Below are 26,919 nucleotides of genomic sequence, written 5' to 3' on the forward strand. Positions count from 1 at the left end.
CACCTCCGGCTGGCTTGCTGTTCCTGCGACTCAGCGATTCCTCAATGGGAGCAGTCCCCTCTGGAGGCCTTTGGGCCCCTCAGCCCTGCAGTCCTGCTGACCCCCACCGCCCCTGCCGCCAGGTTCCCGGCTGACAGGACTCCCCGTGTGGGCCACCCCTCGTCACTCCATCGTGTTTCCTGTCCGCCCTCCAGGTCAGGGCCGGTTCGCCCTCAGGGCCGGGCCACCCTCAGGACCGGTTCACCCTCCGGGTCAGGGCCGGTTCGCCCTCCGGGTCAGGGCCGGTTCGCCCTCAGGGCCGGGCCACCCTCAGGAAGGGTTCACTCTCCGGGTCAGGGCCGGTTCGCCCTCAGGGCCGGGCCACCCTCAGGACCGGTTCACCCTCCGGGTCAGGGCCGGTTCGCCCTCAGGGCCGGGCCACCCTCAGGACCGATTCACCCTCCGGGTCAGGGCCGGTTCGCCCTCAGGGCCGGTCCACAGGGGTCGCCTCGAGGGGTACGCTGCCGCTCGGCGGCTCTTGGCGCCTGCAGGGCCACGCGGGACGACGGCAGGCCCCTCGGCTGTTCAGTCCTGTCAGCAGACGGGAGAGGCCCCGCCCGGGTAGGGTCAGGCGGAGCGGGTCCTTTGCCCGCCGCGGGAGAGCCTGTGAGACGCCACTGGCGCGGGTGGCGCGCCCAGGCTTGGGCATGCGCGCACGGCCGCGACGGGAGCCATTTCGCGGAGCCGGCCGGCCGGAGGAGACGGCGACTGCGCAGGCGCCCGCCGAGGCCCGGCCCACGCGGAGCTGGGAGCGCGGGTCGGACAGGCGGCCGGAAGGGGCGAGGCGGGCGCGGCGCCTGCGCAGTGGGGGCGCGGCCGGGCGCGTGCGCGGTGCGGCGGCGGCGGCGGGGGCGGGCCGCCGTCAGCTGACTGGGGCTGCGGTCTCGCGGTGACAACCGTCGGCTTCGCAGGCTCCGGCGGGGGCGGCAGGGTCGCCGGCGGGTCCGCTCTGGGGTCGGCGAGGCGCGGAGCCGCCCGCAGCGCCATGGCGACCACCGTCAGCACGCAGCGCGGCCCGGTGAGGTCTCCCGGCGGGGGCGGCGGGGCGCGGGCCCCTCTCCTCAGCGGCGACGGGCGCTCCTCAGGCGCCCCTTCCCCCGCGCAGAGCGGCGGCCTCCGGTTGGCGGCCCCCCCCAAGAGCTCCGTTTCCTCCGTTGCAGATGGGAGGGTGGGAACCGAGCGCCGCGAAGGGGCGCCCTGCTCCTGAGGGGGGGCGTCTTCCCCGCCGCGGTGTTGGTGACGTCGCTGGAGGGCTGGCGCCGACCGACCGACCGACCGACCGACCGGGACGCCCTGGGGGTGAATGGCCGGCGGCGGCCGCCTCCCGCCGGGTTAGGCCGGTCCTCTGAGGCCCGGGTTGTGACGGCCACGCTGGCGAGCGCTGACGAGACAGCGGAGCAGAACTGCCGTGGGGGTCGCGTTTGGTCCTTGTAGGTCGTGGTTGTGCCGCTTCACTCGGAAGGTCCAGGGCTGGGCGGGGGCCGAGGAGCTTCGCGGGAGCCGGGGTTGTCCGGGCGCCCACCCTTGAAGCTGGACATTGGTTAAAGAACCCTTTTCGTGTAGCGTTTTTTCCCAGTTGGGAAGGAAGACGCAGGCGTGTTAGAAGCCCGTCTTGGGGCACAGGGCCTTTTTAAAGTGGGAAAGTAAGCTGCCTGGCGGACATCGTACCGAACCGGGCGTGGGGCGGTTCCAGAGGCAGCAGGGGCATCTGTGGCTTGCTTCTGATTGTCAGTGTTGCCATCTCTTTGTCTTCAGCCAGGACAGGGAATTCCAGGGGGATGGCCGGTTGCAGTTTTCTCATTTTTCGTAACTGCCTGGTAGAGAAGCAAGGGAACCATGACTTTTAAATTAAGGCTCCCATCTTTGTGTCCTCGAGAGCTGTGTGTGTAATGGTTGAGCAGGGCTTCTGGGGCTGCTCGGCCAGTTCCTTGCCCTGTCACTTTCTTGCTTGTCTCATACACCTGGGACGTGTTCTCAGCCTCCCGGGGACTCATTTCCCTTGTCTGGAGCAGTAGGACCTACCTCACGTGGTGGGGTGAGGGCTGACTCATTGTACCTGTTTACACTCCCGGGAACTTATCTCCCTTGTTTGGAACCTTACTGACCTCAGTCCCAAGGCCCCTTGCCACCGTCACCAGCCCGTCTTCCACCCAGGTTCTCGGGCTGACAGCACTTCTGGTCAGTCCTTAGAGCTCCTCTCATGGGTGTGGAGCTGGCCCCCTTCCCGCTGGGCTGAGCTTAAACAGGCACAATGCCTAGCTCAGTGCCTGGCATAAATTGAGCTGTTCCTGTCGCCGAGGTGATTGGAAACAGTCATTAAGCTCTGTGACTACATGAAACTGAGATAAGCTACGTTCTGTAATGAGTAATTGGGGGCTTCAGAGAAGATTCAGGTATGTAGGACATGTGACATCAAGGTAGTGACGCTTTTGTCTGATGTCTTTCCACAGTGCTTCTGGGGCTAGTGTCTGTGTGTAACACGGTTGTGTAGATTGATGTCCGTACACTGGTGCACAGGCTGGTGTCTTTGTGTGGCACAGTCCTGTAGATTGATGTCTGTACGTTGGTGCACAGGCTGGTGTCTGTGTGTGACAGTCGTGTAGATTGATGTCTGTACGTTGGTGCACAGGCTGGCGTCTGTGTGTGACACAGTCGTGTAGATTGATGTCCGTGTGTTGGTGCACAGGCTGGCGTCTGTGTGTGACACAGTCCTGTAGATTGATGTCCGTGCGTTGGCTCACAGGCTGGTGTCTGTGTGTGACACAGTCATGTAGATTGATGTCTGTGTGTTGGTGCACAGGCTGGTGTCTGTGTGTGACACAGTCATGTAGATTGATGTCTGTACGTTGGTGCACAGGCTGGTGTCTGTGTGTGATGCAGTCATGTAGATTGATGTCCGTGTGCTGGTGCACAGGCTGGTGTCTGTGTGTGACGCAGTCATGTAGATTGATGTCCGTGTGCTGGCGCACAGGCTGGTGTCTGCGTGTGACACAGTCCTGTAGATTGATGTCCGTGAGTTGGCGCACAGGCTGGTGTCTGTGTGTGACACAGTCCTGTAGATTGATGTCCGTGCGTTGGCGCACAGCCTGGTGTCTGTGTGTGACGCAGTCATGTAGATTGATATCTGTGTGTTGGTGCACAGGCTGGTGTCTGTGTGTGACACAGTCCTGTAGATTGATGTCCGTGTGCTGGTGCACAGGCTGGTGTCTGTGTGTGACGCAGTCATGTAGACTGATGTCTGTGTGTTGGTGCACAGGCTGGTGTCTGTGTTTGACGCAGTCATGTAGACTGATGTCCGTGCGTTGGCGCACAGGCTGGTTTCTGTGTGTGACGCAGTCATGTAGATTGATGTCCGTGTGTTGGTGCACAGGCTGGTGTCTGTGTGTGATGCAGTCATGTAGATTGATGTCCATGTGTTGGTGCACAGGCTGGTGTCTGTGTGATGCAGTCATATAGATTGATGTTGGTACACAGGCTGGTGTCTGTGTGTGACACAGTCCTGTAGATTGATGTCCATGTGTTGGCGCACAGGCTGTTGTCTTTGTGTGACACAGTCATGTAGATTGATGTCTGTACGTTGGTGCACAGGCTGGTGTCTGTGTGACGCAGTCATGTAGATTGATGTCTGTACGTTGGCGCACAGGCTGGTGTCTGTGTGACGCAGTCATGTAGATTGATGTCTGTACGTTGGTGCACAGGCTGGTGTCTGTGTATGGCACAGTTCTGTAGATTGATGTCCGTGAGTTGGCGCACAGGCTGGTGTCTGCGTGTGACACAGTCCTGTAGATTGATGTCCGTGTGTTGGTGCACAGGCTGGTGTCTGTGTGTGACACAGTTGCGTGGGTTGATGGTCATCCGTTGGTGCACAGCGCATGTAGATGTCCAGCTATCGTAGAAGAGCCCTCCTTGACCTGTGAACAGACGGTAATGTTAGGTCTGTGTTAGGGCCATTGTAGGGCCGTGTAAGGCATCCTCAAAACGAGTCTTGTAGCACCACTGGAAAAGGTATCCCTTACTCATTCAGCCAGTGTTGTTGATCGCGATGTTCAGGGCACTGGGCCCTCAGCTAGGCAGCTAGGATGCAGTGAACAAACAACCAAACATAGTTTCCTGCCGTTGGGGTCTTCCCTTGTAGCACAGGGACCAGTCGGCAGACCTGAAGGTCAGGGGGCAGCCGCCCAGTTACAGTTGCAATCGAGTCGGTGGGTCTTAACTCCAAGCCCAGAGTGAGAATGTGTAACCGAGCCTAACCTGGGCTGAGAATTGGGAAGAGGTCGTTCTTTTGAGGCAGTAACCTCTAACCTGTGACTTGAAGGAGGAACAGGAGTTACAGGGTGGATGGGAGAGGGGAGAGCCCCCTAACTAAGAGATGACTGCTCCTCCTCATGGGTCTGGGAGACCAAGAGGAATAAAGGAGGCCAGCAGGGAGGGAGCAGCAGACGGCTGGATGGGAGGGTGGGTGTGGTGGGCAGCAGGAAGCCTAGGAAGGGTCTGCATTGGTGTGGGTGCCTGTGCCTCTGCATGAGACAGACAGACAGGTGAGGCCAGCACAGACCATGGACAGCATGCCTGTTATAGATGGGAGGGACCTTTGGAGCTGCCAAACAGTGGAAGAGCTGGATTTGGCCCCTGGCAGTGGGTTTTACCTGGTCACCATAGTGTACTTTTTTTGTTGTTTTTTGACGATTTTGCGTGGCACAGCCCTTCCCAGTTTCTTACCCTTTCTACCTGGCCCTCTTCCCTTGGAGTTATCTGCCTGTGATCCCTATGGATGAACTGATACTTGTAAAGACCTCTTGGCCAGTTGTTCAGTCTAGTGGAAGAACGCTTACTTTTGGAAGGATTTATTGATCTGGTATTTATGTCCAATGCTGTTTGCTGCAGGCAGTGGGAAATAAACAGGGTCCTTGGCTGTCACACAGAAGGGGTCATAAGTAACAAGTTCGTGGGCACTGTAATAGGAGCTAGTACTAGGGAAAGGTAGCATTTGGAAAGTGGCTACACAGTGCTCAGTAAAAGGTAGCCCTGTGCGGTAGGTATTTGCAGTCCCTGCATGTACCTGAGGGAGCCACCTTTATAGGGGTTAAGCTGCCAGGGAGGGTTCAAGCCACTGCCCAGGGTCCCTCAGCCAGGGAGCCTGGAGTGTGATTCCAGTGTCTAACCATTGCCTCCCACTAGCGTACACCCAAAGTCCCATGGCAATGTAAGGAGGAAAGGAGAATTCTGATGAGGGATATGGGGAGCTTTCTTTTTTCCTCCAGCCAGTGAAGACTAAGAGCATTAGGGGAGGTAGGCCTGGTGAGGGTGATGGGTTATGAACTACGCCCCTGACTTTACTCTGGAAGAATCAGCCTGTGTTTCCTTCTGCGGGGCAGCTGCAGTTCTCGCTTTGCCTCAGCTGCAGGAGGTGCGGTGCTTCCGTCATCATTGTAGTTTGTTTCCCTGAGTAGCCACAGTCCCACGCTGGATTCGCCTCTTTAAAAACACTCATGGTTTTATGATTACAACCCTTTCTGTCCTCACTGTTTTGTCCAGTCCACAGATTATGCAGAAGCCCCGGTGAGTAACTGCGTGATCATCTGAAAGGGACCAAAGGTCTTTTACAGCATAACATTGCACGCTTCTCCGAGGACCTGCTTTTTGAATAATCAACAGACTCTTCCCCCAGGAGTGGGCACATCAGCCTGAGCGATGGGGTTTGGCAGGGGCACTTCTCTGGAACAAGTCACCCAGCCACAGGAGTGTTTTCAGACAACAGGCCGCCGCCCATGAGTGGGTTGTGAACTCTAGTGTGTTGTGATCCTATTTTTTTTTTTTCTTTGGCAGTTGCATCATTTGGCTCTTTTGAGCCCCAATTCTTTCTTTTTTTTTGGCCAATTATTTTTTAAATGAGATGGACTGGACTAGAAAATATCAGAGTGCTGCCTCGTATTTAGTGAAGATACCCGTTCACATTCTACGTATGGCATGCTTTTATACCTGTGTCTGTGTCTGGATTGCACTATCAAATGTATTTCTCATCTAGGTTGAAACATAACATTTTGAAGTCCTGTGGGGCAGGGCAGAGCTAGGTTTCGCATCCAAGGCCCGAGATCCCATGTCGCCCACACAACCATTTTTCCAGCTCTTTGGCACACCCAGCTCGTAGGAGTCCACTCGAGCATGTGGGGGGTGGCAGGGGAGGGGCCCTTTCTGAACCACAGCACTGCCTGTGACCTGGAAGGGAGAGCGATGGAGGCTTCATCAGGTTCAGGTTCAACATTTCTGGCAAGCCCCCTTCACAGATGTGTGGGTGCATCACACGGAACCTGGGCGATTGGGCCCAAAGGCCAGTGACGACTAGTTGTCGTACTTTTGGAGATGTTGGTTGATCAGCGAGTTCAGGTGGTGTCAGCAGGACCCCTCCTTTTCTTAACCCCACCTCCCCAGCCCCAGAGTAGCGGGTTCTCCGTTGGGTGGTCTTTGGGTGGTCCATGACCATCCAGGCCTCATCACCTGTGCATCGTTGATTATTGTTGCTCGGTCAGGGACTTCACTAGAACAGCAGAGGGCGATTTTTACCTGTGTTGATGGTTGTACACTTATTAGGATTATTCATAAAGAAGAGCTTTCCCCATCAACTGAGATAGTCTGGTTTCCCTGAGATATAATTTGTACAGGAAAGGTACGATCCATGCTTAATTCTTTCCCTTTAATTTCCCGTTTTCAGAGGCAGGAGTTTTAGGTTCATGATTGGCTTTCTCTTTTTCGAGCATCATCACGCACCTGTGGATTTTCATAGATTCCGTGTGGTCGAGTCAGTGACACCCGTTACTCTTTTTCTTGCTCAAGTGGACTGATCTTCGCCCTGTGGCAGCCGCTCAAGTGGGCCTTGGGGACCGAGGGAGGAGTGAACCTCCCACTGTGGGGGAAAGTCCTGTTTGTCTGGGTTTCTGTGAATGTTTGCCCTGGATTCTTGGAGGCTGTTATGTGGTGCATAGAGTTTAGAATTGCTGTCTCTCTCTGAAAGTCAGAGCTTCTGAGACTCGAAGGAGGAATAGGACTTACGGGGTGAACGGGAAAGGGGAGAGCCCGCCAAGCCAGGAGACGCCTGGGCAACCTGTTGGTCTCTAGGAAAGCCTTTGGCCTTTACTTGTTTTGTCTGATACTAGTGTCGGTACTCAAGGTTTCTTCTCGAGTGTTTGCCTGATGGAATTTTTCCATCCTTGACTTCCCAACATTCTGAACATTTATGTTTAAGATAGGCCTGTCATCAACAGCATATGCCTGGAATTAAAAAAAAATCAAATCACTGTCTTTTAGCTGGAGCATGTTAAATTTATCATAGTCATATATATGCATGTGTATGCACCCTGGTGGCGCAATGATTAAGTGCTACGGCTGCTAAACAGAAAGTTGGCAGTTCAGATCTACTAGGTGCTCCTTGGAAACTCTATGGGGCAGTTCTACTCTGTCCTTTGGGGTCGCCATGAGTCGGAATTGACTCCAGGGCATTGGGTTTTTTGTTACGTATATACACACATATTTAACATTTTGGTCTTCATTTTTGTCTTTTTATTGCTTCTTGTCTTTCCTTTTAGGTTAAAGGATTTTTTTTTTTTTTTAATTCAATTTTTTGTTCTCTACTGGTTTGGAAAATACATACTATATTTCTGTTCTTAGTGGGTGTCCTGGACGTTTCCCAGGGAGGCTTATCGGGGTCTTAAGTTAATGATTGTGTTTAGGCACCCTGCCCCTGGTCTGTACTGAGACTTGGCACGCCATCTCAGGTAGCCTCTTCTCAACTCAGAGGCTATTTTTGTCATGGATTGTAGTTCCTGCTTTTTATTTGTGGCCCTACAAGTCGTTATGATTATTTTTCATATGGCCGACACTTGCTAAGATTTGCTCATTCATTTGCTACTTTCTTGTTCCTTCTTGTATCTCAAATTACTTTGCTTTTGCTTCAGGCTCCTCCTTTGGAATTTCCTTTGGTGGCAAAGTCTCTCAGTTTTTGTTTATAAATGGCTTTTCTCTCGTTCCTGAAAGGTATGTTGCTGCCCGTGGAATTCTAGATGGATGGTTATTTTTTCGCAGTAGACAGATTGTATCCTGCCCTCTCTCTTTGGGCTTCCGCTGTTGAGGGTTAGTTCATCTGTGCTCCTCCTCTGTCTCTCACGTGCTCCTCCTCTGTCTCTCACGTGCTCCTCCTCTGTCTCTCACGTGCTCCTCCTCTGTCTCTCACGTGCTCCTCCTCTGTCTCTCACGTGCTCCTCCTCTGCCTCTCACGTGCTCCTCCTCTGCCTCTCACGTGCTTCTCCTCTCTCACGTGCTCCTCCTGTGTCTCTCACGTGCTCCTCCTCTGTCTCTCACGTGCTCCTCCTCTGCCTCTCACGTGCTCCTCCTCGGTCTCTCACCGTCCTCCTCCTCGGTCTCTCACCGTGCTCCTCCTCTGTCTCTCATGTGCTCCTCTCTCACGTGCTCCTCCTCTGTCTCTCATGTGCTCCTCTCTCACGTGCTCCTCCTCTGTCTCTTACGTGCTCCTCCTCTGTCTCTCACTTGCTCCTCCTCTGCCTCTCACGTGCTCCTCCTCTGTCTCTCACGTGCTCCTCCTCTGTCTCTCACGTGCTCCTCCTCTGTCTCCCACGTGCTCCTTCTCTGTCTCTCACGTGCTCCTGCTCTGTCTCTCACGTGCTCCTGCTCTGTCTCTCACGTGCTCCTGCTCTGCCTCTCACGTGCTCCTCCTCTGCCTCTCACGTGCTTCTCCTCTCTCACGTGCTCCTCCTGTGTCTCTCACGTGCTCCTCCTGTGTCTCTCACGTGCTCCTCCTCTGTCTCTCACGTGCTCCTCCTCTGTCTCCCACGTGCTCCTCCTCTGTCTCTCACGTGCTCCTGCTCTGCCTCTCACATGCTCCTCCTCTGCCTCTCACGTGCTCCTCCTCTGCCTCTCACGTGCTCCTCCTCTGCCTCTCACGTGCTCCTCCTGTGTCTCTCACGTGCTCCTCCTGTGTCTCTCACGTGCTCCTCCTCTGTCTCTCACGTGCTCCTCCTCTGTCTCTCACGTGCTCCTCCTCTGTCTCCCACGTGCTCCTCCTCTGTCTCTCACGTGCTCCTGCTCTGCCTCTCACGTGCTCCTCCTCTGCCTCTCACGTGCTCCTCCTCTGCCTCTCACGTGCTCCTCCTCTGTCTCTCACGTGCTCCTCCTCTGCCTCTCACGTGCTCCTCCTCGGTCTCTCACCGTCCTCCTCCTCGGTCTCTCACCGTGCTCCTCCTCTGTCTCTCATGTGCTCCTCTCTCACGTGCTCCTCCTCTGTCTCTCACTTGCTCCTCCTCTGCCTCTCACATGCTCCTCCTCTGTCTCTCACGTGCTCCTCCTCTGTCACGTGCTCCTCCTCTGTCTCCCACGTGCTCCTCCTCTGTCTCTCACCGTGCTCCTCCTCTGTCTCTCACGTGCTCCTCTTTCACGTGCTCCTCCTCTGTCTCTCATGTGCTCCTCCTCTCTCACGTGCTTCTCCTCTGTCTCTCATGCGCTCCTTCTCTCTCTCAGGTTTTTCTTCTCTGTCTCTAGCTGCATTCTGGACACTCTTTTCTGATCTGTCTTCCAATTTACTATGTCTCTCTGTTACTTTTAAATTCATCCATTGAGTTTTTAGTGTAAATTATTTGAGACTTTAATTTTAATGACAGCTCTCTAACCTTGGACCAGTTGCTCAGCCTCTGTGCCTCCACATCCTCATTTGTAAAATGGAGATGATACCTTTCTCCTGGGGTTGGTGCTCATACCTGGGCGTGGCGTACAGAAGTACTGTGAACATGCAAGCTGCTAGCGCCTTACGAGTTATTTTTCGTTTCTCTCAAAACAAAACTTTGCTATTATTCCTCATGGCCATTTATCATTTTTGAATACCTATCTTTTTTTTTAATTTTTTTCCCTTCCACACCAGCTGAGTGATGGAAGCTGTGGGAGGGCTGATTGTGCCCTCAGCCCGAGGGTGAGGCTGGCCCCTGGGCGGGACAGCAGGAGGCTGTAGTTATGCAGATGGGCAGGAAGGGTGCTCCAGGCCTAGGGCGGAGGCAGGGCAGCTGCTAGTTTGACATGTTCAGGAGCTCGCCACAGTGAGTCCTGGGCCCTCTGAGAACCCTGACCATCCCGCAGTGGACTGAGTGGCCCCACCCTGCTGCTCGGAGCCTCTGCCTCCATGTGACTTTTGGACACTGCACCCCAGTCACACCCTTTCTGCTCATGGACCCTGCCTCCATGTGACTTCTGGGATCCTGTGCCCCGGCCATGCCTCTCTGTCTCCTGGGCTGGTTTCTCCTCTTCTCTGTCATCACTCCCTTTCCTGGGACCCCTGCCAGGTCCTGGCTTTAAACGCCCCAGGGACAATGGGCGGTGGCTCTGGAATCTGCTCCAGCTTCTCTCCTGAGCTCCAGTTCATTCGTCAGCTGCTACCTGCCATCTCCCCTGGAACGTACCAGACATCTCAGACATAGCAATACAGAATGGCCCCCAGTCCTTCCCCCACACCTGGCTCCCCTTGTCTAGAGTTGGAGTTTTCTCATCTCATGTGATGGCAGCGCCATCCTCTGTGCTGCTCAGACCGCAGCCTGGGGTGACCTTGTCTCTCCTATCACACCCAGCACTTGGTCTGCCAGGAAATCCTCTTGACTAAAACAGGTCAAAGCCTGAGTGTTTCTCAACCTCTGCAGCGCCCAGACTGCTACACACTTGCCTGGTAGGTCCTCCTGCTGTGCTGAACGAGGGGCCACGTGTGAGTCAGACCACCGCCCACGCCAGCCCCTTGCCAACCCCGGCTGCTCACCAACCCCGGCTCTGCATTTCTCTAAGAGCCAAAGCCAGATGCCCTCCAGTAGCTCTCGAAGCCCCCACTTCTGGCTGCCGCCTCACCTCTCTGGCCTCTCTCCTGCTCCCCTGACTCACTTTGTTCTAGCCACGCTGCCTCCCCCCTGCCCCTGGACCTGCCAGGTAGCTCCTAGTTAGGCTCTTGACACAGGTGTTCCCTCCTCCCAACAAGCTCTTCCTTCTCCTAGGTTCTGTGCCTCACACCTACATGTCCTTCAGGTCTCTGCTTCTTAGTGAGGCCCACCTCACTGAAAATGGCAGCTGTCCACATGCCTCCCTCTGCCTTACTTTTCTGCTTTTCACATACCTTGTAATTTACTGATATTCATTACTTGTCTCCTTTTGTTAAAATCTGCACACCACGAGAACAAGGGTTTCCCACACACAGCTGAGTGGAGAGGTGTTCCAGAACAGCCCATGCACCCCCGGGACTGCACATCAGCACTCTCCGGTACCTGCTTTACCTCATGTCTCCGTCTCCCCACCCCTCTGTCCATCAGGGACCCACTGTTGGCTTGGGTTTTGTTCTGTTTTCACAGGGGCACGGATTTTTGTGTCTCTGCCCCAGGAGTGAGTGGCTAAGGGGCCATGTGCCATGAAGTCCTGGGAGACCCAGCAGAGTCGTCATTCCTCTGTCACGTCTTAGGTTCTGCCATTTGCTTGGGAACAGTGGTTATTGTCATTTTGACTCATTTTCCTCTCCTTCAGGTCTCCTCTGCATACAGGCAACTAGGTTTAATACTGTAACCTGTCAGCTTCCCTTATTCAGGATTCCCACGTCACCTATGCGCCTCAGTAGCCTTGGGGCATCCACACATTTCGGCCTTAGGTGCCTGTCCTGTTGTGAATAATTAGAGGAAGAGCGCAGGGTGGGCTGTGCCAACAGGGAAGATGGCTGACAGTCAGAGAAAGAGCCTCGATTCTTGCAGTGAGGCCTTGGAAGAGGTTAGGAAAAGGGGAGGAGCGGCAAAGCGGGTCCTCTGGTGAGCAGGCCTGGGCCCCTGAGTCACAGAAGCGGGGGTGGCAGACTTGGGTGAAGGGCCAGAGAGAAGGCGTTCCTCTTGGGCTCACCCCATCACAGACAGAGCGTTTGAGGCCACCAGCCCTCATGGATGATGGTAGCTGCTCAGGGCGATGGGTGAATAGTGTGGATGCTGTCGCTGACTTTTTAGATGCAGGAGACACCGCTTATTTATTCAGCGAATATCATTGAACAGGGCCAGGTGCCGGAGGCCAGCCAGGGTGGTGAGGGCTAGGGGGATGGCAGGAGGGCGGCGGCAGTCAGGGCTGCATCCAGCCTTCAGTGTCTTTGCTGTCAAGGGAGGGAGATAGGCCACTGAGTCCTATCCCATGGCAGTGTGGGACCAGAGGAGCTTGGTTTTTGGTTTTCGTTTTGCTTCTGAGTGCAAGATCTCCCTCAGAGAGAGGAAGTGACAACGCAGAGAGAGAGGTAAGGGGCATGAGGCGCTTGCCCCAGTTGGCAGCACAGCCCTGCTGGTGGTGGTGGGCAGAGAGAAGCCCGGCTGGGAGCCTGGCTGTGCCCGTAGTTGAGGGAGGAGAGAAGGCGGCTGGCTGGGAGCTCAGCTGGTGCCTGTGGTTGTGGGAGGGAGAGCAAGTGGCCAGCAGCCCAAGCTCAGTGGGTGGCCAGGCGTGCTGGGCCTTCTTCCTAGCTGCTTCTGGGTTCTTTGTTTTTTTGCTTTTTCCCATTGCAAGAAACAAGGTCATCACTGAGAGTGTGAAGGGGGTGCGAGGTATGGTGATGTGAGGAAAGAGCATGTGGGAGGAGAGACTGGTTTGATCTCTGGGCTCCCTAGGGGCCACGTGGAGCTCCTGGCCATTGGAAGAGGGATCACTCACTCACGAGTCAGGCTCCATGGTGTCTCCAGCCACTCAGGTGTGAGTACAGGCCAGGTTAAGTGGCGCAATGACTTTTCCTCCCCCTTTATTTTGAAAGATGGAGCCCTGGTGGTGCAGTGGTTAACCATCTGGCTGCGAGCCACGTGACTTATTCCTGGTGATGTTGACCTTGATCACCTGCCAGGGTAGCGTTTGCCAGGTTTCCTCAAAGTGTTACCCCCTTTCCATATTCAATTTGCGCTGTTTAATTTGCTTAAAAATCCATGCTTCATATTAATAATTTTATATTTAAACTCTTGTTGAAAAAATTAGATCATTTGATCTTTTGATGTAATTTTCCCCGTTAAAAAGCAGTTGCAGTCTCTTGAATGAAAATCTACCAGTACCAGTTGCTGTCGCGTTGACTCAATCCTGGTAACCCCATGTGTGTCACAGTAGAACTGTACTCTGTAGGGCTTTCAGCGGCTGATTTTTTAGAAGTAGATTGCCAGGCCTTTTGGACAGTTACTTCCCAGAATAACTAAATTAGGATCTGGGCCATGCACGTTAATCCCCATGAACTTGGCTAACGTGGTCTGTTCTACAAGATATAACCCACTCCTGGTGGCTGAGCAACAAAATCAGTGACAGGCCCGACGCCTGGGCTGTGTCTAGACCAGGAGGATGCATGAGGCAGCACGTCCCATGGGTGTGGGCGGCACATGGCCTGGCGTCCCTGGGAGGAGAGTCCTATGGTGGGAACCTGTTCAGCGGGTGGGTGGGCCAGCAGCTTCTCCACACCGGCCGGCCCAGCATCTGCATTAGCGCCGGGGAAGTTCCGACTCTCAGAGGGTGGCAGCCTGCAGTGCTGGGCCAAGGCCCTGTTTTGTTTTTCTTATAAACAGGTGGAGAACGTTCATGTTGCCATAAAGCCAATTTTATGGTAAATCCTCACCCAAGTAATACATATAATTAATTAAATTTTTGTTTTCAAGAATTTTATTGTGGGAAGATACAAATCACAGAATAATGGTCGTTTCAACCATTTTTATGTGTATACTTGAGGGACTTTAGTTACGGTCGTCCTGTTGTGCAGCCGTCAGTACTGTTTGATGTTGTCTTTTTCATCACCCTTCCCAGGAACTCAGTACCTCTTCAGCCACGGTGCCCATCCGCCTCCCACCCACCCCTGGTAACCACAGATGTGTTGGTCTCGGTGCAGGTGCCTGTTCTAGATATTTCATGTGAGTGGGGTCCTGTGGTATTTGTTCCTTCGTGTCTGATGTTTTCAAGGTCCACCCATATCGTAGCGTGTCAGGATGTCATCGTTCTTTGTGGCTGAGTGGTATTCCGTTGTATGGGCGGACCACATTGTGTGTTGCTGTGCACTTGGGCTCTCTCCACCTTTGGGCTCTTGTGAGTAGAGCTGCAGTGGACGGTGGTGTGCACACACCAGTCTCAGTCCCTGCTCTCAGGTCTTCTGGGTGTGGCCCAGGAGTGGAGTTGCTGAGTCAGGTGGCGACTCCATGTTGAGCTGCGTCAGGAACTGGAGCCCTGTTTTCAAGGCCTTTCCTGGGCCCCGTGGTACCCTGTGGAACATGCCCCGGCAGATGCCACCCCAAGACAAAGCCGTCCTGCAAGGCCTCTCAAGAGGGAGCCGCAGCACTCCTCCTGGCAACCTCGGGCCTCGCGGGCAGCCTGCACCTCCAGCAGAAGCTACGCTGCTGGCCAGCCTGCTGGTGGGTAGACACACGTACCAGGACGCCTGGCTCTCCTGTGCTGCATCTGCACGGGCCCGGATGGCGTCAGGTGGCCTCCACTCGGGGCTTCCCACCCAGTGGGGCAGAGATCATGCACAGACATGGCAATGTGGGGTGCCTGGCGGATGTGCACCAGCCTGCCAGGAAACTCTGTCCCAGTGTCCCAGCTGGGACCACACAGACCAGCTCTGAGAGCCCGTGGGTTCCTCTTTGACTGTCTCCAGCTAGCTCTCAGTGGTTTGGGTGTTTTCCAGGCCGAGATGGGGAGACAGGCAGGAAACAACCTTTCCAAAGGATGTTTGAAGGGCAGGCCAGGGAGTTCTCACGGGAGGATGCTTGTAGACACAAACGGGTTTGCTGACAGGGTGGTTGGAACTAGAGTTTAAAGAATCTACACAGCACCTCTGGTGCTGGCCTGGCGTATCGTCATGCAGGAGCCCATGACACGGGCTGTTGTCGGGGTGGTCTGCACAGACAGAGGCCAGCACACTGGATATTCCACCCTCTCCCCACCAGCCCAGGGCATCAGACTTGCCCTCGCTGGTGACGGTGCTCGGAAGTTGCAATTTGCCAAAACGCACACTGGTCACACACACAGTCCACACTGAAAACCCTCAGTCCTTCACGCCTGGGCAGAGCAGGGTCTGACAGACGTCCTCTCACCGTCTGGGAGCTCTGCTGCCACCATGGTATGCGTTTCTCCAGCTCCAGGGCACCCTTTCCCTTTCTCGTTCCTGCAGCTCTTCACCTTCACATGCTTCCCTAGCCCAGAGGGTAGACAGCACCTCTTAGCAGTGATGGGCCTGCACTGAGGTGTCCAGGCAGAGCAGAGTCAGCGTGACATCGACTGGCTTCAGTTCACCTGCAAGCGGCCCTTGTGGCTGGCGTGTGGTTTCACTGCCAGGGCGGCCTTGCCTGCACTCTCTGGGCCTGCCCGGCTTGGACTCCAGGGCTGTGGGCTGGTTGGGGTTGGCACTGCCTTGCTGCAAGGCTGCTTGGCACCCTGGCTCTGGAAGTGCTCCCGGTGTCCCCCTAGATGTATCCCTGGATGGCCGCCTTCGCTCATTGCCAAGCGGAACCTGCTCTAGGGGCTACGCCCAGGAGTCCCTGCGAGCTCTTCCTGGTCCTTCCAGTTCTGTGAGGACTGTCCCTGTCAAGCACACACGGCCTCGGCTTTCTGGTCCACCCCGGCACCAGGCATGCCTCCAGGCTCTGAGGGTCCTTCTCTTCTTGTTTTCAAGGCAGCAGTGTAGTAACAGAGGGTCAGATGAGAAGCAGAATGGCGTTTTTGTCTTGAATCTGTTTACTTCTTTTCTTCCAGGGCACTTTTGAATTTGAAGTGTTTCGGATGGAAATATCCCAAGTGTATCAGTGCAGAGAGTTTCCCAAATGCCTGTAGATCCAAGGCTCAGATTTCACTTCATTCATTTGTTTGAGTAGGTGACTATAGCTCATAGGGCCTGCATTCATTTGTAGCGGTGTAGGGACAGACTGACCACAGACACAGATGCGGAGCACGGTAACCCTTAAAACCACCTGCAGACATCCCATGGCTTTCTGAGTGTGCAAAGCCCTTGTAGGGGAAGCGTGTGAGGGCCAGCAGCGAGCTCTGGTTACGTGTGGCATCTGCTGAGGGAGACGCGTGTGAGCATCAGAGTGCTAGAGCCTCTGGGAGGTCAGGTTGGAAACCCTGGACCTTATTGACCCCTTGTTTTACAGGTGATGAAACTGAGATCCAGCAGGGTCCAGGGACTTGGTCAAGGTCCTGAGTGGGGGGCAGGTGTGGGCCAAGACTCAGGGTCTCTTGACCACTCTGTGGATGGGTGGGTTCCAGGAATACCAAGAAAGTTACTGTGTTGCGGGTCACCGGCCTGGCTAATGGCCCCACCGTCTCCTATCTCGGTGTCACAGGTGTACATCGGCGAGCTCCCACAGGACTTCCTCCGCATCACACCCACACAGCAGCAGCAGCAGATCCAGCTGGACGCCCAGGCCGCACAGCAGCTGCAGTATGGGGGCACCGTGGGCACCCTGGGCCGCCTCAGCATTACTGTGGTGCAGGTGGGCACGACCCTCTGGTGTGGGGTGGATGGGAGGGCATCCCAGCATCACTGTGGTGCAGGTGGGCCTGGCCATCTGGTGTGGGGTCGGGGGGAGGGTGCCCCAGCATCACCATGGTGCAGGTGGGCTTGGCCATCTGGGGTGGGGGGGGCACCCCAGCATCACCGTGGTGCAGGTGGGCCTGGCCGTCTGATTTCAGTGGGGGGCAGGCAGATGCAGCGTCCATGAAATCAAGATGCAGTTGTGAACTTCCAGTTTTATACTACATTTTCCATGTGGATAAATGTGAATTTATTTCTGGTCTGATTTTTCCTGAAACCTGTATCTAATGTTGAAAAATGATGCACGTGAAAAATACCATTACCCAGGTTCTGTAAGACATAATCAAGATACTTAATGGTGAGCATTTCTTGGCATCTGCTCCACGCCTGCCCCAGCCCACACGTGTGAGCCCGATCCTCACAGCTGCTGGTGAGGTGTTGGGACTACGGAGGGAAGTGGCCTTCCCCAGGACAGTGGGGCAGCAAGAGGTATCCCCTCCATGGAGGGTGACACTGAGTCAGGGCCCAGTTGTCACACATTGGAGGAACAGTATGGTGTAGTCAGCTAGGATGTTGTTAGCTGCTGTCCATGGCGACCCCATGTGTTAATAGAGTAGAACTGCTGCATGTTCCTAAATAGACTTTAGAATGAAAACCAGAACAGACTGTTAGTGTGTAAAAATGGTTTGATCGCACCAAACTTTGTGTAAAACCGTGAGCCACCCAATTTCATAGAAACAGATATATCCACGCACAGTAGACTAAAAAACCACTGTGTCCGACCTCGTCGTGAGCGGAAATCAATGTTAAGAGGCTTAACAGCATTCCAAGCACTTGGCAGTACTGTTCAGTGTTAATGGGTTTACAGTCAAACCCACTTCTCATCATAATGAGTTTCAGATATTTGTTCATCCAAGTGTTCCTAAGATAACACACTCACTTCCTCTACTTGCTTATCGAATGAATCCCTTTACACGAGTAGGTTTTTTCTCCTCAGTAGAGAGTGCCGGCGAATGGAAACCGGGTTGTCTTTCCACGTAGACCACTATTTCCTGGTGGGGTGGGGCACTGCGGGGTGCCCGGCCAGGGCTCGCTGCTCCACCTGGCCTTCTCCACATTGCCAGCCCTTGAGCCCCTGCAGGCGAGCTTGCCCTGCACCTTTGCCCCAGCCAGTCCAGGGGACGGGAGAATTCTTGGCTCCCGTCACGTGACTGCTGGCTGCAGTTTCCCACTAACTTTCCGATAAAACTTTCTCCCCTTGGCTTCCCGGGGTCGTGCCCTGGGCCTTCTGCCCTTTTCCCTTTGCTCCCCCAGGGCACAACAACGGGCCATGTACACATGGTCTGAACACCATGTATGCTGGGATGCTGTCCTCCTAGCCCAGGCTGGGCTGCTCCCCTTCCCTCCAAACTCGGCACAGCACACCACCTCGGGGCCGCACCACAGGCCCAGTAGGTGTTGCAGATGTGAAGTGTCCAAAGCGGGGCTCTTGCTGAGACCAGCCCCCCACAATCTGCTTCTCAATCTTCATCCTTTTAGAAGCTCAGGCCTGAGACCCTAGACCCTCCTTTGACTCCTTTCTCTCACACACATACTCAGCCCCTCAGCAAGGGCCACAGTGCCACCTTCAGAGTGGATCCAGGTGCAGAGCCAACCCCTAGTCCGGCTCCTGCTGTCCTTCACCTGGGTGGCTACGGATTTATTGTAACCTGCTAGGTAATAGGCAGAACAGTCCCACTCCAGGAGGGCAGAAGGGGGAGCCACGTGCAGTCCCTGGGCCGGGGCATCAAAGTGCTGCAGAGCGAACATCAGTAGGCTCTGTCGGCATGGGCATGTGCCTCAGTGGGCCCCACTTCTCCCCAGAGTGGCTCCAGGGCTCTCTGCTGTGTCCCGGGACAGTTTTTCAGCCGAGAGACTGCGGTCTTGGTCACATACTGTCAGACTGTGGCCTCAGTGTTTCATCTTAGACTCACGCAGTTCATCCGGTGGCGCCTCCTCCTTACAAATTGTAACCGTGTTCAGGCGCATTTGATGGTTGTAATACACACCCGGGAAGACACCTCCGTGATGAGTTCAAGGGTGCAGCTTCAGCGAGCACTTGCTTCCCATAGTCCCGGCTCGTTTTCTGACACTGGCTTTCTTTCAGGCCAAGTTGGCGAAGAATTATGGAATGACCCGTATGGACCCATACTGCCGGATACGCCTGGGCTATGCTGTGTACGAGACCCCGACGGCACACAACGGTGCCAAGAACCCACGCTGGAATAAGGTCATCCAGTGCACAGTGCCCCCGGGCGTGGACTCGTTCTACCTCGAAATCTTTGATGAGGTGAGGGGCCATCCCACCTTGGTTGACCACGTGAAGCTCTCTTGCAGGGTCAGGCTGTGCATAGCTGTATGCATCAGAGACACGACATCGTGAAGGTTATTTCAGGCTCTTGGGGACTATAGACGTGCCCTTCCACTTGTCATTTTATTCGTTGGGTGTCTTAGTCATCTCTTGCTGCTGTAACAGAAATACCACAAGCAGATGGCTTTAACAGAGAAGTTTATTTTCACACAGTAAAGTAGGCTAAAATCCAAATTTAGGGTGTCAGCCCCAGGGGTGCATTTTCTCTCTCTTTTGGCCTTCTCATCAGTCTTCCCCCAGACTAGGAGCTTCTTTGTGCAGGAACTCCGGGTCCAAAGGATGTGCTCTGGTCTTGGTGCTGCTTTCTTGGTGGTATGAGATCCCCAACTCTCTGCTTGATTCCCTTTCCTTTGTGCAGGCCACACCCCAGGGAAACTCTCTTTACATTGGATCAGGGATATGACCTGGTAAGGGTGTTCCAATCCTACCATAATTCTCTTTAGTATAAAATTACAATCACAAAATGGAGGACAACCACAGAATACTGAGAATCATGGCCTAACCAAGTTGATACACACATTTTTGGGGAGACATAATTCAATCCATGACATTGGCTTATAGGGGTACGGTTCCCCAACTGTTTTGAACAAGACATGTCCTTTTCAGGTTCTTAAGCAACCCTACACTTGGAAATGTTATTACCAACAACAGCAACACGGAATCTTCTGTGGGATATCATGTTTATATACCCTCCCTGCCCCTACCAGGTATACACATGTCATTTCCAACAGCAGCAATGTGGAACATTCTCTGGGACGTGGTGTCTATATGTCCACCACCCAGGTATACGTGTTAGCAACACGGAACATTCTGTGAGACGTGATATCTACATGTCCACCCCCCCCAGGTACATGCATGTTGTTAGCAACATGGAACATTTTGTGGGACGTGATGTCCACCCCCCAGTGTGTCTGAGGAGCTGGCAATCACGAGTAGGTGAATTTAAAGTGAGCTCGCACTATACTGGTGGGAACGTAGCTCTGGGGAGTCGGGAGCGAGCTCGCTTGGAGCACCTGAGGAGTGTGGCCTCGCTGACGTGTCAGCAGTGCTGTGTGTCAGCTCCAGAGAGACGGTCCTGAGGTTTGGACAGACCAGAAAGGTCTCCTTGAGCATGCCTGTCCTCCTGGAGGGGCTGTGCTCCTCCCCACATGGAACACTGGGGCTATGGGTGCCAGAGCCAGGATTTGGACTTAATGGAGCACATGGGGGGCTGTGGTCTCCAGAGCGACAGCTTGTAGGGGGCAAGGGGAGGGCAGTGGGGTGTGGACAGCAAGGCAGGAGAACAGGACACGTCTCTCCCCTCCCCTCCGTGGTTTCTTTCTTCGTGGTCCTCAGAACAGTTACGGGCCTGCACAGGGGGACATGGACGGGTGAGGCTAGGCAGGGGAGGGCTTCTCCTTTCCTCCCTTGTTCTTGCCCCCACATCTGCTTTGGGCTGAGATGACAGCACTGGAGTCAACCAGAGAGCAGGGCCGTGGGGGCATCCACAGGGCGGGGTAGGGTGAGGACGGGAGCTCCCCCATGGTGCTCATGGGTAGCCAATGGAGCCAAGGGAATGCTTATCTCACGTGGACTGCAGGGAGGTAGAGGGACGACAGATGTGCAGGGGGATGTATTCACAGACACATGGGGCAGCACAGGGCTGCGGTCTAACAGGGAGAGGGTGTGAAGGCCTGACAGATGGGGAGAGGGCTTGAAGGTGGCTGGGCTGGAGTCACAGAGCGGGAGCAGGAGAGGCCTCCTGCAGACGGGGGCGGGCTCAGGAGGCCGCCAAGAGCCAGGAAGGTGGGGCTCCCTGAGGACACACAGCCAAGCACTGCACCCCTCCTCCAGCGAGCCTTCTCCATGGATGACCGCATCGCCTGGACACACGTCACCATCCCCGAGTCCCTCAAGCAGGGCCATGTGGAGGACGAGTGGTACAGCCTCAGCGGACGGCAGGGCGATGACAAGGAGGGCATGATCAACCTGGTCCTGTCCTACACGGTGAGGCCCTGGGGGCGAGGGGAGCCAGGGAGAGGGTGTGCAGTGGCTGTTGGGGGCCGCACCCAGAGCCTGGTGGTGGCTCTGCTGCTCCCAGTGTGGGAAAGGTCTGCCGCCGGGTCACCCACGAGGAGCAGGCTCTTCGCACGTCTGGGGCTTGTCCCAGCCGTCACGTGACAGTTCTTAATTCCCAGTGAGAAGGGACCCGTGTTACGTAATGTCACACCACATCAGCGTTTTCCAAACTGCAGCTCACACACAGCTGCTTCTAAAGAATGAAATTGATTCATTAAAGAGAAATTAATTCAGATTTAACATTTTCCTTTATTGAGTGGTTTTCACATGTTAACAACACATGCCACCTTTAAAGGAAGCGTCGACCCAGACTTCATTGGTGACTTGTGTTGTTTTTAGTCACGTAGACATACGTAGAGTAGGTGTAGGCCCCAAGTCGGAGCAGAGCTGACAGTCTCCCAGTGATCAGGGGGTGGGGTCTCGGGTGGAAGCTTAGCGACCAGCTCTGTTCCCTCCCTGGCTCCTCAGCAGGTGTCTCTAGAGCAGGTGGACAGAGAACGGAAGAGCCTCGGAGCCCACGACCCCTGTCCCCTCGTGGACATTTGGGAGGGACAAGGAGGGGTGAGGTTTGGGCATGTGGTGGGTTCTCATGTGACTAGGGGCCATCTGTGTTTCAGTCGCTGCCGGCCGCCATGATGATGCCACCACAGCCCGTGGTCCTGATGCCCACTGTGTACCAGCAGGGAGTTGGCTACGTCCCCATCACAGGTGGGTGGCCACCCCCTGCGGACGTCTCGAACGAGGTGACCCCCGAGGTTGTGGAGTGGGAGGAGAGGAGTGGGACAGAGGCTGAGCCACTTTCAAAACCATGTGACGTGCTGGCTTTTCACCCAGGCCCCCCAGCAGCAAGAGTCTGGTGCCGGGTCTGAGCGCTGTGCACGTATGTAGGAGTCGGAATTGTCAGCACAAAGTTGATGAGCTGAAGTTTTTGGAGACACAGGAATTTAGTGTCTGAATGTGTAAGAAAAGGTCACAACCTGTTTGGGGAAGCAGACGGGGGCTTGAATGTGGTCGTTTCTGCTGCCTTTGTCTGCCTTTATCAGTGAGGGACCTTCATGAATTAGTCCGCGGCAGCACAGCAAAATCAATGGGAGTGTGGCATTTGTGCCTTTGAGTTTTGGGGTCTTAATGCTCACCCCACCCTCCCTCCACCATAAACATCCATAAACCCGGGCAGATGTCCACAGCAGCACTTCCCAGCAGTGGGGAAAGCAGGTGCAGGGCGAGTCCTGGTCACTGTGCTCAAGGCGGTGGGGTCCCAGAGAGCCCAGTGTTGCCACTGCAGCGAGACCTGGTGGCTTTTCTGTGGAATCTTGGTGAGGAGAAAGTGCAGGCGCCTCAGAGGGCTGCATGGCCCTTGACTCCAGAGGTGTCTGTGCGTGCGGCTATGCCGGCCCTCAGCGGCATTTCAGCATCTTTGGGGCCTTCGTGATAGTTTGCATTTAGCCCAGTGTGAGAGACGGGGCACAGCTGCTTTTGGGATCTTCTGAACATAAAAGGAAAAAAATCATACCGTAAAATGATTTCTTGATCTAACGATCCCTCGGGCCTACTCAGTAGGATCGTTTGTGCTTTCGAAGTTCAGAGAATTGATGGGTTTTCGATCCTGTCCCTCTTTTTGAAGAGAGATTTAAGTGGGGATTCTTCTGTCTTGCCCACTGTGTCTTGCTGGCCCTTTCTGTGCTCTTCTCTCTTTTTGGGGCCTCACCCGTGCAGTGCCATGAGGATGAGCTGGACCTCTGACTTGGGAGCCGGCTACGCCAGAGACATAGAGATAGGTGGTGTTTCTCACAGTCAGAGCTGTAAGGCTCCTCTTGGTAGTCTTCTGACCTCCACCTCTCAGTCTTGGCTTGTCATCCACTTCTCGCAGAGTGGGAAGGAGGGGGCTTGAGTGGTGCTAGCAGGCCCAGAGTGGTGCTAGCAGGCCCAGACGGAGTGTGGCGTTTGTGCCTTTGAGTTTTGGGGTCTTAATGCTCACCCCACCCTCCCTCCACCATAAACATCCATAAACCCGGGCAGATGTCCACAGCAGCACTTCCCAGCAGTGGGGAAAGCAGGTGCAGGGCGAGTCATGGTCACTGTGCTCAAGGCGGGGTCCCAGGGAGCCCAGGGTTCCCGTGCCAACACTTTCTTGTTTGGGGTTTTTAAAAATATGTGTTTTGTGTTCACTACAAACAGTGTGCAGCCTTGTTGAGGTATCTAGTGGTTTTCTATGGTTTTTCTTTCCTTGTCAAATAAGATGATAGTGACACGTTTGCCATGCTGCAGATGTATGTTCCAGGATGTAGGATGAGGGCGAGATGGAGAGTCTCAGATCTGGATGACAGCATGGCGTTGTATTCGCTGTTTCTTTCTGAGGCAGAGAGAACGGTTCTGTGGCCTTGGGTTAATAATGATTAACCTTTGTGACGTAAATGATATAAATTGTGAGTTCTTAGGGACAGAGAATGCGACCACTTTTGTTTATGTCCCCTCCATGGTGACTCCCAAATAGGCTCTTGAGCTTTGAAAGATAGAACTTGGGTCTGGGCACAGAAGGAGGGTGGTTGGATAGAGCAGGAGCTTCAGGAAGGAAGGGACTGCATCCCCCCACCCACACGTCTGTTCGATGGCCGCCCCTGTAGGATCAGGGGTCGTGCAAGACCTGAGTTGCTCCCTGTCCCTCAGGGCGCCCGCAGGTGCACTGTCTTCTTCCTCAGCCAGACCAGTGCTGCGCCTTCGCACCATCTGATGTCCTTACCGCGCCGTTCTTCTCCTTGCAGGGATGCCCGCTGTCTGCAGCCCCGGCATGGTGCCCATGGCCATGCCATCGCCCGCCATGCCTGTGCAGCCCCGCTGTAACGAGGAGGACCTGAAAGCAATCCAGGATATGTTCCCCAATATGGACAAGGAGGTGATTCGCTCTGTGCTGGAGGCCCAGCGGGGGAGCAAGGATGCAGCCATCAACTCCCTGCTGCAGATGGGCGAGGAGTCCTAGGGCCACCGCTGCTCAGTGGCCCCCACACCCCCGCCATCCTGCAGTCCCCCACTCCGGACTTGCCAACCCAGAGCCCCCAGAAACTGTCCCACAAGATCAGTGACGAGCACCATGTGAACCCTTCTGGGGTCATTCCGCCACCAGCCCTGGTCTGCCGGATGCATGTGGGGTCTCAGCTTCTGGTAGCCAGGCCCTGCCGTCAGTCTAGGGGTGGGGGGTATGGGGGGGGGCTTTCCTTTCCTTTCCTTCTCTTGCTGGGTGAGTGGCTGCGCGGCATGGCATTGTGCTATGCGCAGACTCGTGTTTCTGCTCCCCTCCTGGCACCCTGTGGTAGCTCCTGTCCCTGAGGATGCCGGGACATGTGTACATCCTTCTGACTTGGTGAATGGCATTTAGGTGTCTGACCTACTGGAACAGACCTGTTACCTGAGGCATACAGAATCCTTTAGCAGCTGGCTTGGGGTCGCTTGTAGAACTTTCAAACTGGAACTCACGTTCTTCCTTTATTTTCCCTGTTCATGGATCTGGGCTCCACCCGTGTCTTCTTGTCCTTGGCAAGCTGAGCAGTCTCAGGCTTTGTGGCGAAGCCGCCACACTTCCTTGGCAATCAACATCGGGCCCTTGCCTGGCGTCCTCTCATGTCAGGCCTACCCCAGCACAGGGCCCAGCAAGTGCAGGTGGGTCCACATCTGAGCATGCGTGCAGCGGGCGGACAGAGCGCTGACTCAGCCCCTGCAAGTAAGCATCTGCCAGAGGAGCCCCATCCGCGGTGAGCTGCTGCGTGCCGTGGCGCTGTGTTCCCTGTGAGCCCTGAAACCTTACCCAAGGGGCCTCCCTGGTATTGGTAGAACCTAAACACAACCCGGAGGTAGGGTAGGAAGTAATGGAGTGTCTAGCATTTGTCTCTTAAAGGGTTTAGGCCCTGGTGGCTCACTACTGACGTTCCCTGAGTGACTACTGTGCACTGCACCGGGTGACTGGTGCGGAAACCTGGTGAATAGTAACCTTCTAAACACCCCACCGAGAGGCTAGAGGTGGCACGATCTCTCACCACCTGGTGAGTGCGTGTAGCATTCCAGATCACCAACTGTCAGCCTGTGTTCTGGCTACTGCAGGTGGTTTAGGGCCAGGCTGGGTTCCACCTACTTGTGAAAATCGGGAGAGTGAGCAGCTTCTCAGTGAGGCACTGTAGAGAATAGGCACACCACTGAAAGACCAGCATGTCTTTACGGGCTTGCAGCGTGTTTGCTTTGCGTTAAATTGCAGCAACTATTTTCCTCCAAGTGCTCACACCCAGCCTTTCCACGTAGAATCTTCCGTGTGGACGTACAGATAAACCCCAGCAGTTTGGGCTTCTGTGAGTGATTTAGAATGAGGGAGCTAATGCTTAAATTTCCGTCTTTTTCCCTCTAAAAATATAGGGTAAGCTTTAGTGTCAGCCAGAAGATAACTTCTTTCTGCTACCTTTTGGGGGTGTCTTTTTGGCTTTTGGTTTTTTTGGTCAGCTATGTTGTTGATAAATATTTATTTTTGTAAGCCTGAAGAAGTGTGTGATGGGCATAGGGTGGGATGGTGACACCGTCTCAGTGTTGCACCAAGTGCTGTTTCGTAGTTGTGGATTTTAGAGGTCTAACTTCGTGGTGAAGCAGATGACGACACATACTGAGTAGGCAGACTACGGATGCTTGACAGAGTGAGCTTGCCTCTCGTCTCCCGCTGGCCTTCTCCTTCCCACACTGTTGCTTGGTGGTGTGCATGTGTAACAGACTTATAGGTGGTTAGCAGAAGTATAACTTTTGGAACTGTTTGGTTAATGACGGGAAAGCAGATAGGAGCTCACAGCTTCCAGGCCCCGTGTGGTGGCGTTGGTTCCCCGGGTGTTAGGTGTGGCCTGGTTTCTGCCTCAGCGTTGGCGGGGGCTGGGGCGGGCCCTCTGCTCACGTGGTGTGACCTGTGGGGCATCGGAAGGACAGCCAGTCCTGGGAGCAGCCCCCATGCGGGCCACAGCCCAGCAAGCCTTCGTGAGCAGTCAGGAAGAAGGTGCCCTGGTTGGCTTGGCGCTGTTTTGATGAAGAGGGCTTAGTTCAGGACACCTCTAAACTTAACTGTGATCTCTTATTTTTCTCCTTCATGAACACTTTATTTTTTTAAAAAAAGCAAAGATAGATCACGTTTTATAAGGCCTTTAGTTAGATAAGCTGCTTCCTCCCTTCGTGTTATGCCGTCTCTTCCTGTTTAAGAGCTTCTCCAGTGAAGCAATTCATCATCACATTTGAAAGTTACAGCTCGTCTTCAGCACCTGCTCACTGTCTCGTGCACAATCCAAGTTCCTTCTGCACGGCCCTCCATCCTACCTGTGGCCCAGTTTGTCTTGTGTCATTTCCACCTTAGAGGTTGTCACACAAAGCTTGTCTTGTCATGCAGCTTTGAAAGTGGGGGCCACCATGGACTCGGAGCCCCGTCAGGTCAGACCCACCACCCCCCCTTGCCCTGTGCCTGTGTTTCCACACCTGAGGACGAAGATCAGGTTGTTGACGAGTGTGGGAGGTAAGATGGCGAGGGCTGGGCTGTGCTTCCTCCCAGTCAGCAGGCCCCCAACTTCAGGCTCACCGGGCCCTGTGTGCACACCAAGCAGAGTGTTCTGTGTCCTCAGTCCTTCCTGCGTTCTCTGTGGCGTTCCCTCTACAGAGGCTATTTCGGTGCCGGCTGAAGTGCGCTGCGGCAGGGTCGGCGGCAGTGGTTCTTAGAACTTCGTGTTCCTGATGATTTTACTGGGGTCCAGTGTCCAGATTTTTTTTTTTCATTTTAAAGTATATTTTTACTTTTCAGCCTCTAATTTAATAAATGACCATATAAAACTAGAGAATTGAAGTCTTCTGAGGGAGCGTTTACCAT

The 26,919-nt window shown here is 54.6% G+C and overlaps 1 protein-coding gene across 1 annotated transcript; it reads left to right on the forward strand.

Annotated features, from left to right (window-relative positions):
- Positions 1-886: 886 nt before the first annotated feature.
- On the forward strand, positions 887-26,919 carry TOLLIP (toll interacting protein). Its single transcript, XM_049892915.1, has 6 exons — positions 887-1,057; positions 16,389-16,538; positions 18,726-18,908; positions 20,823-20,975; positions 21,665-21,755; positions 23,810-26,919. Exons 1-6 carry the CDS (start codon positions 1,025-1,027, stop codon positions 24,022-24,024), a joined length of 825 nt encoding a protein of 274 aa, XP_049748872.1. The 5' UTR covers positions 887-1,024; the 3' UTR covers positions 24,025-26,919.

This window comes from Elephas maximus, chromosome 7 (assembly GCF_024166365.1).
Source record: "Elephas maximus indicus isolate mEleMax1 chromosome 7, mEleMax1 primary haplotype, whole genome shotgun sequence".
NCBI classification, from domain to species: domain Eukaryota; kingdom Metazoa; phylum Chordata; class Mammalia; order Proboscidea; family Elephantidae; genus Elephas; species Elephas maximus.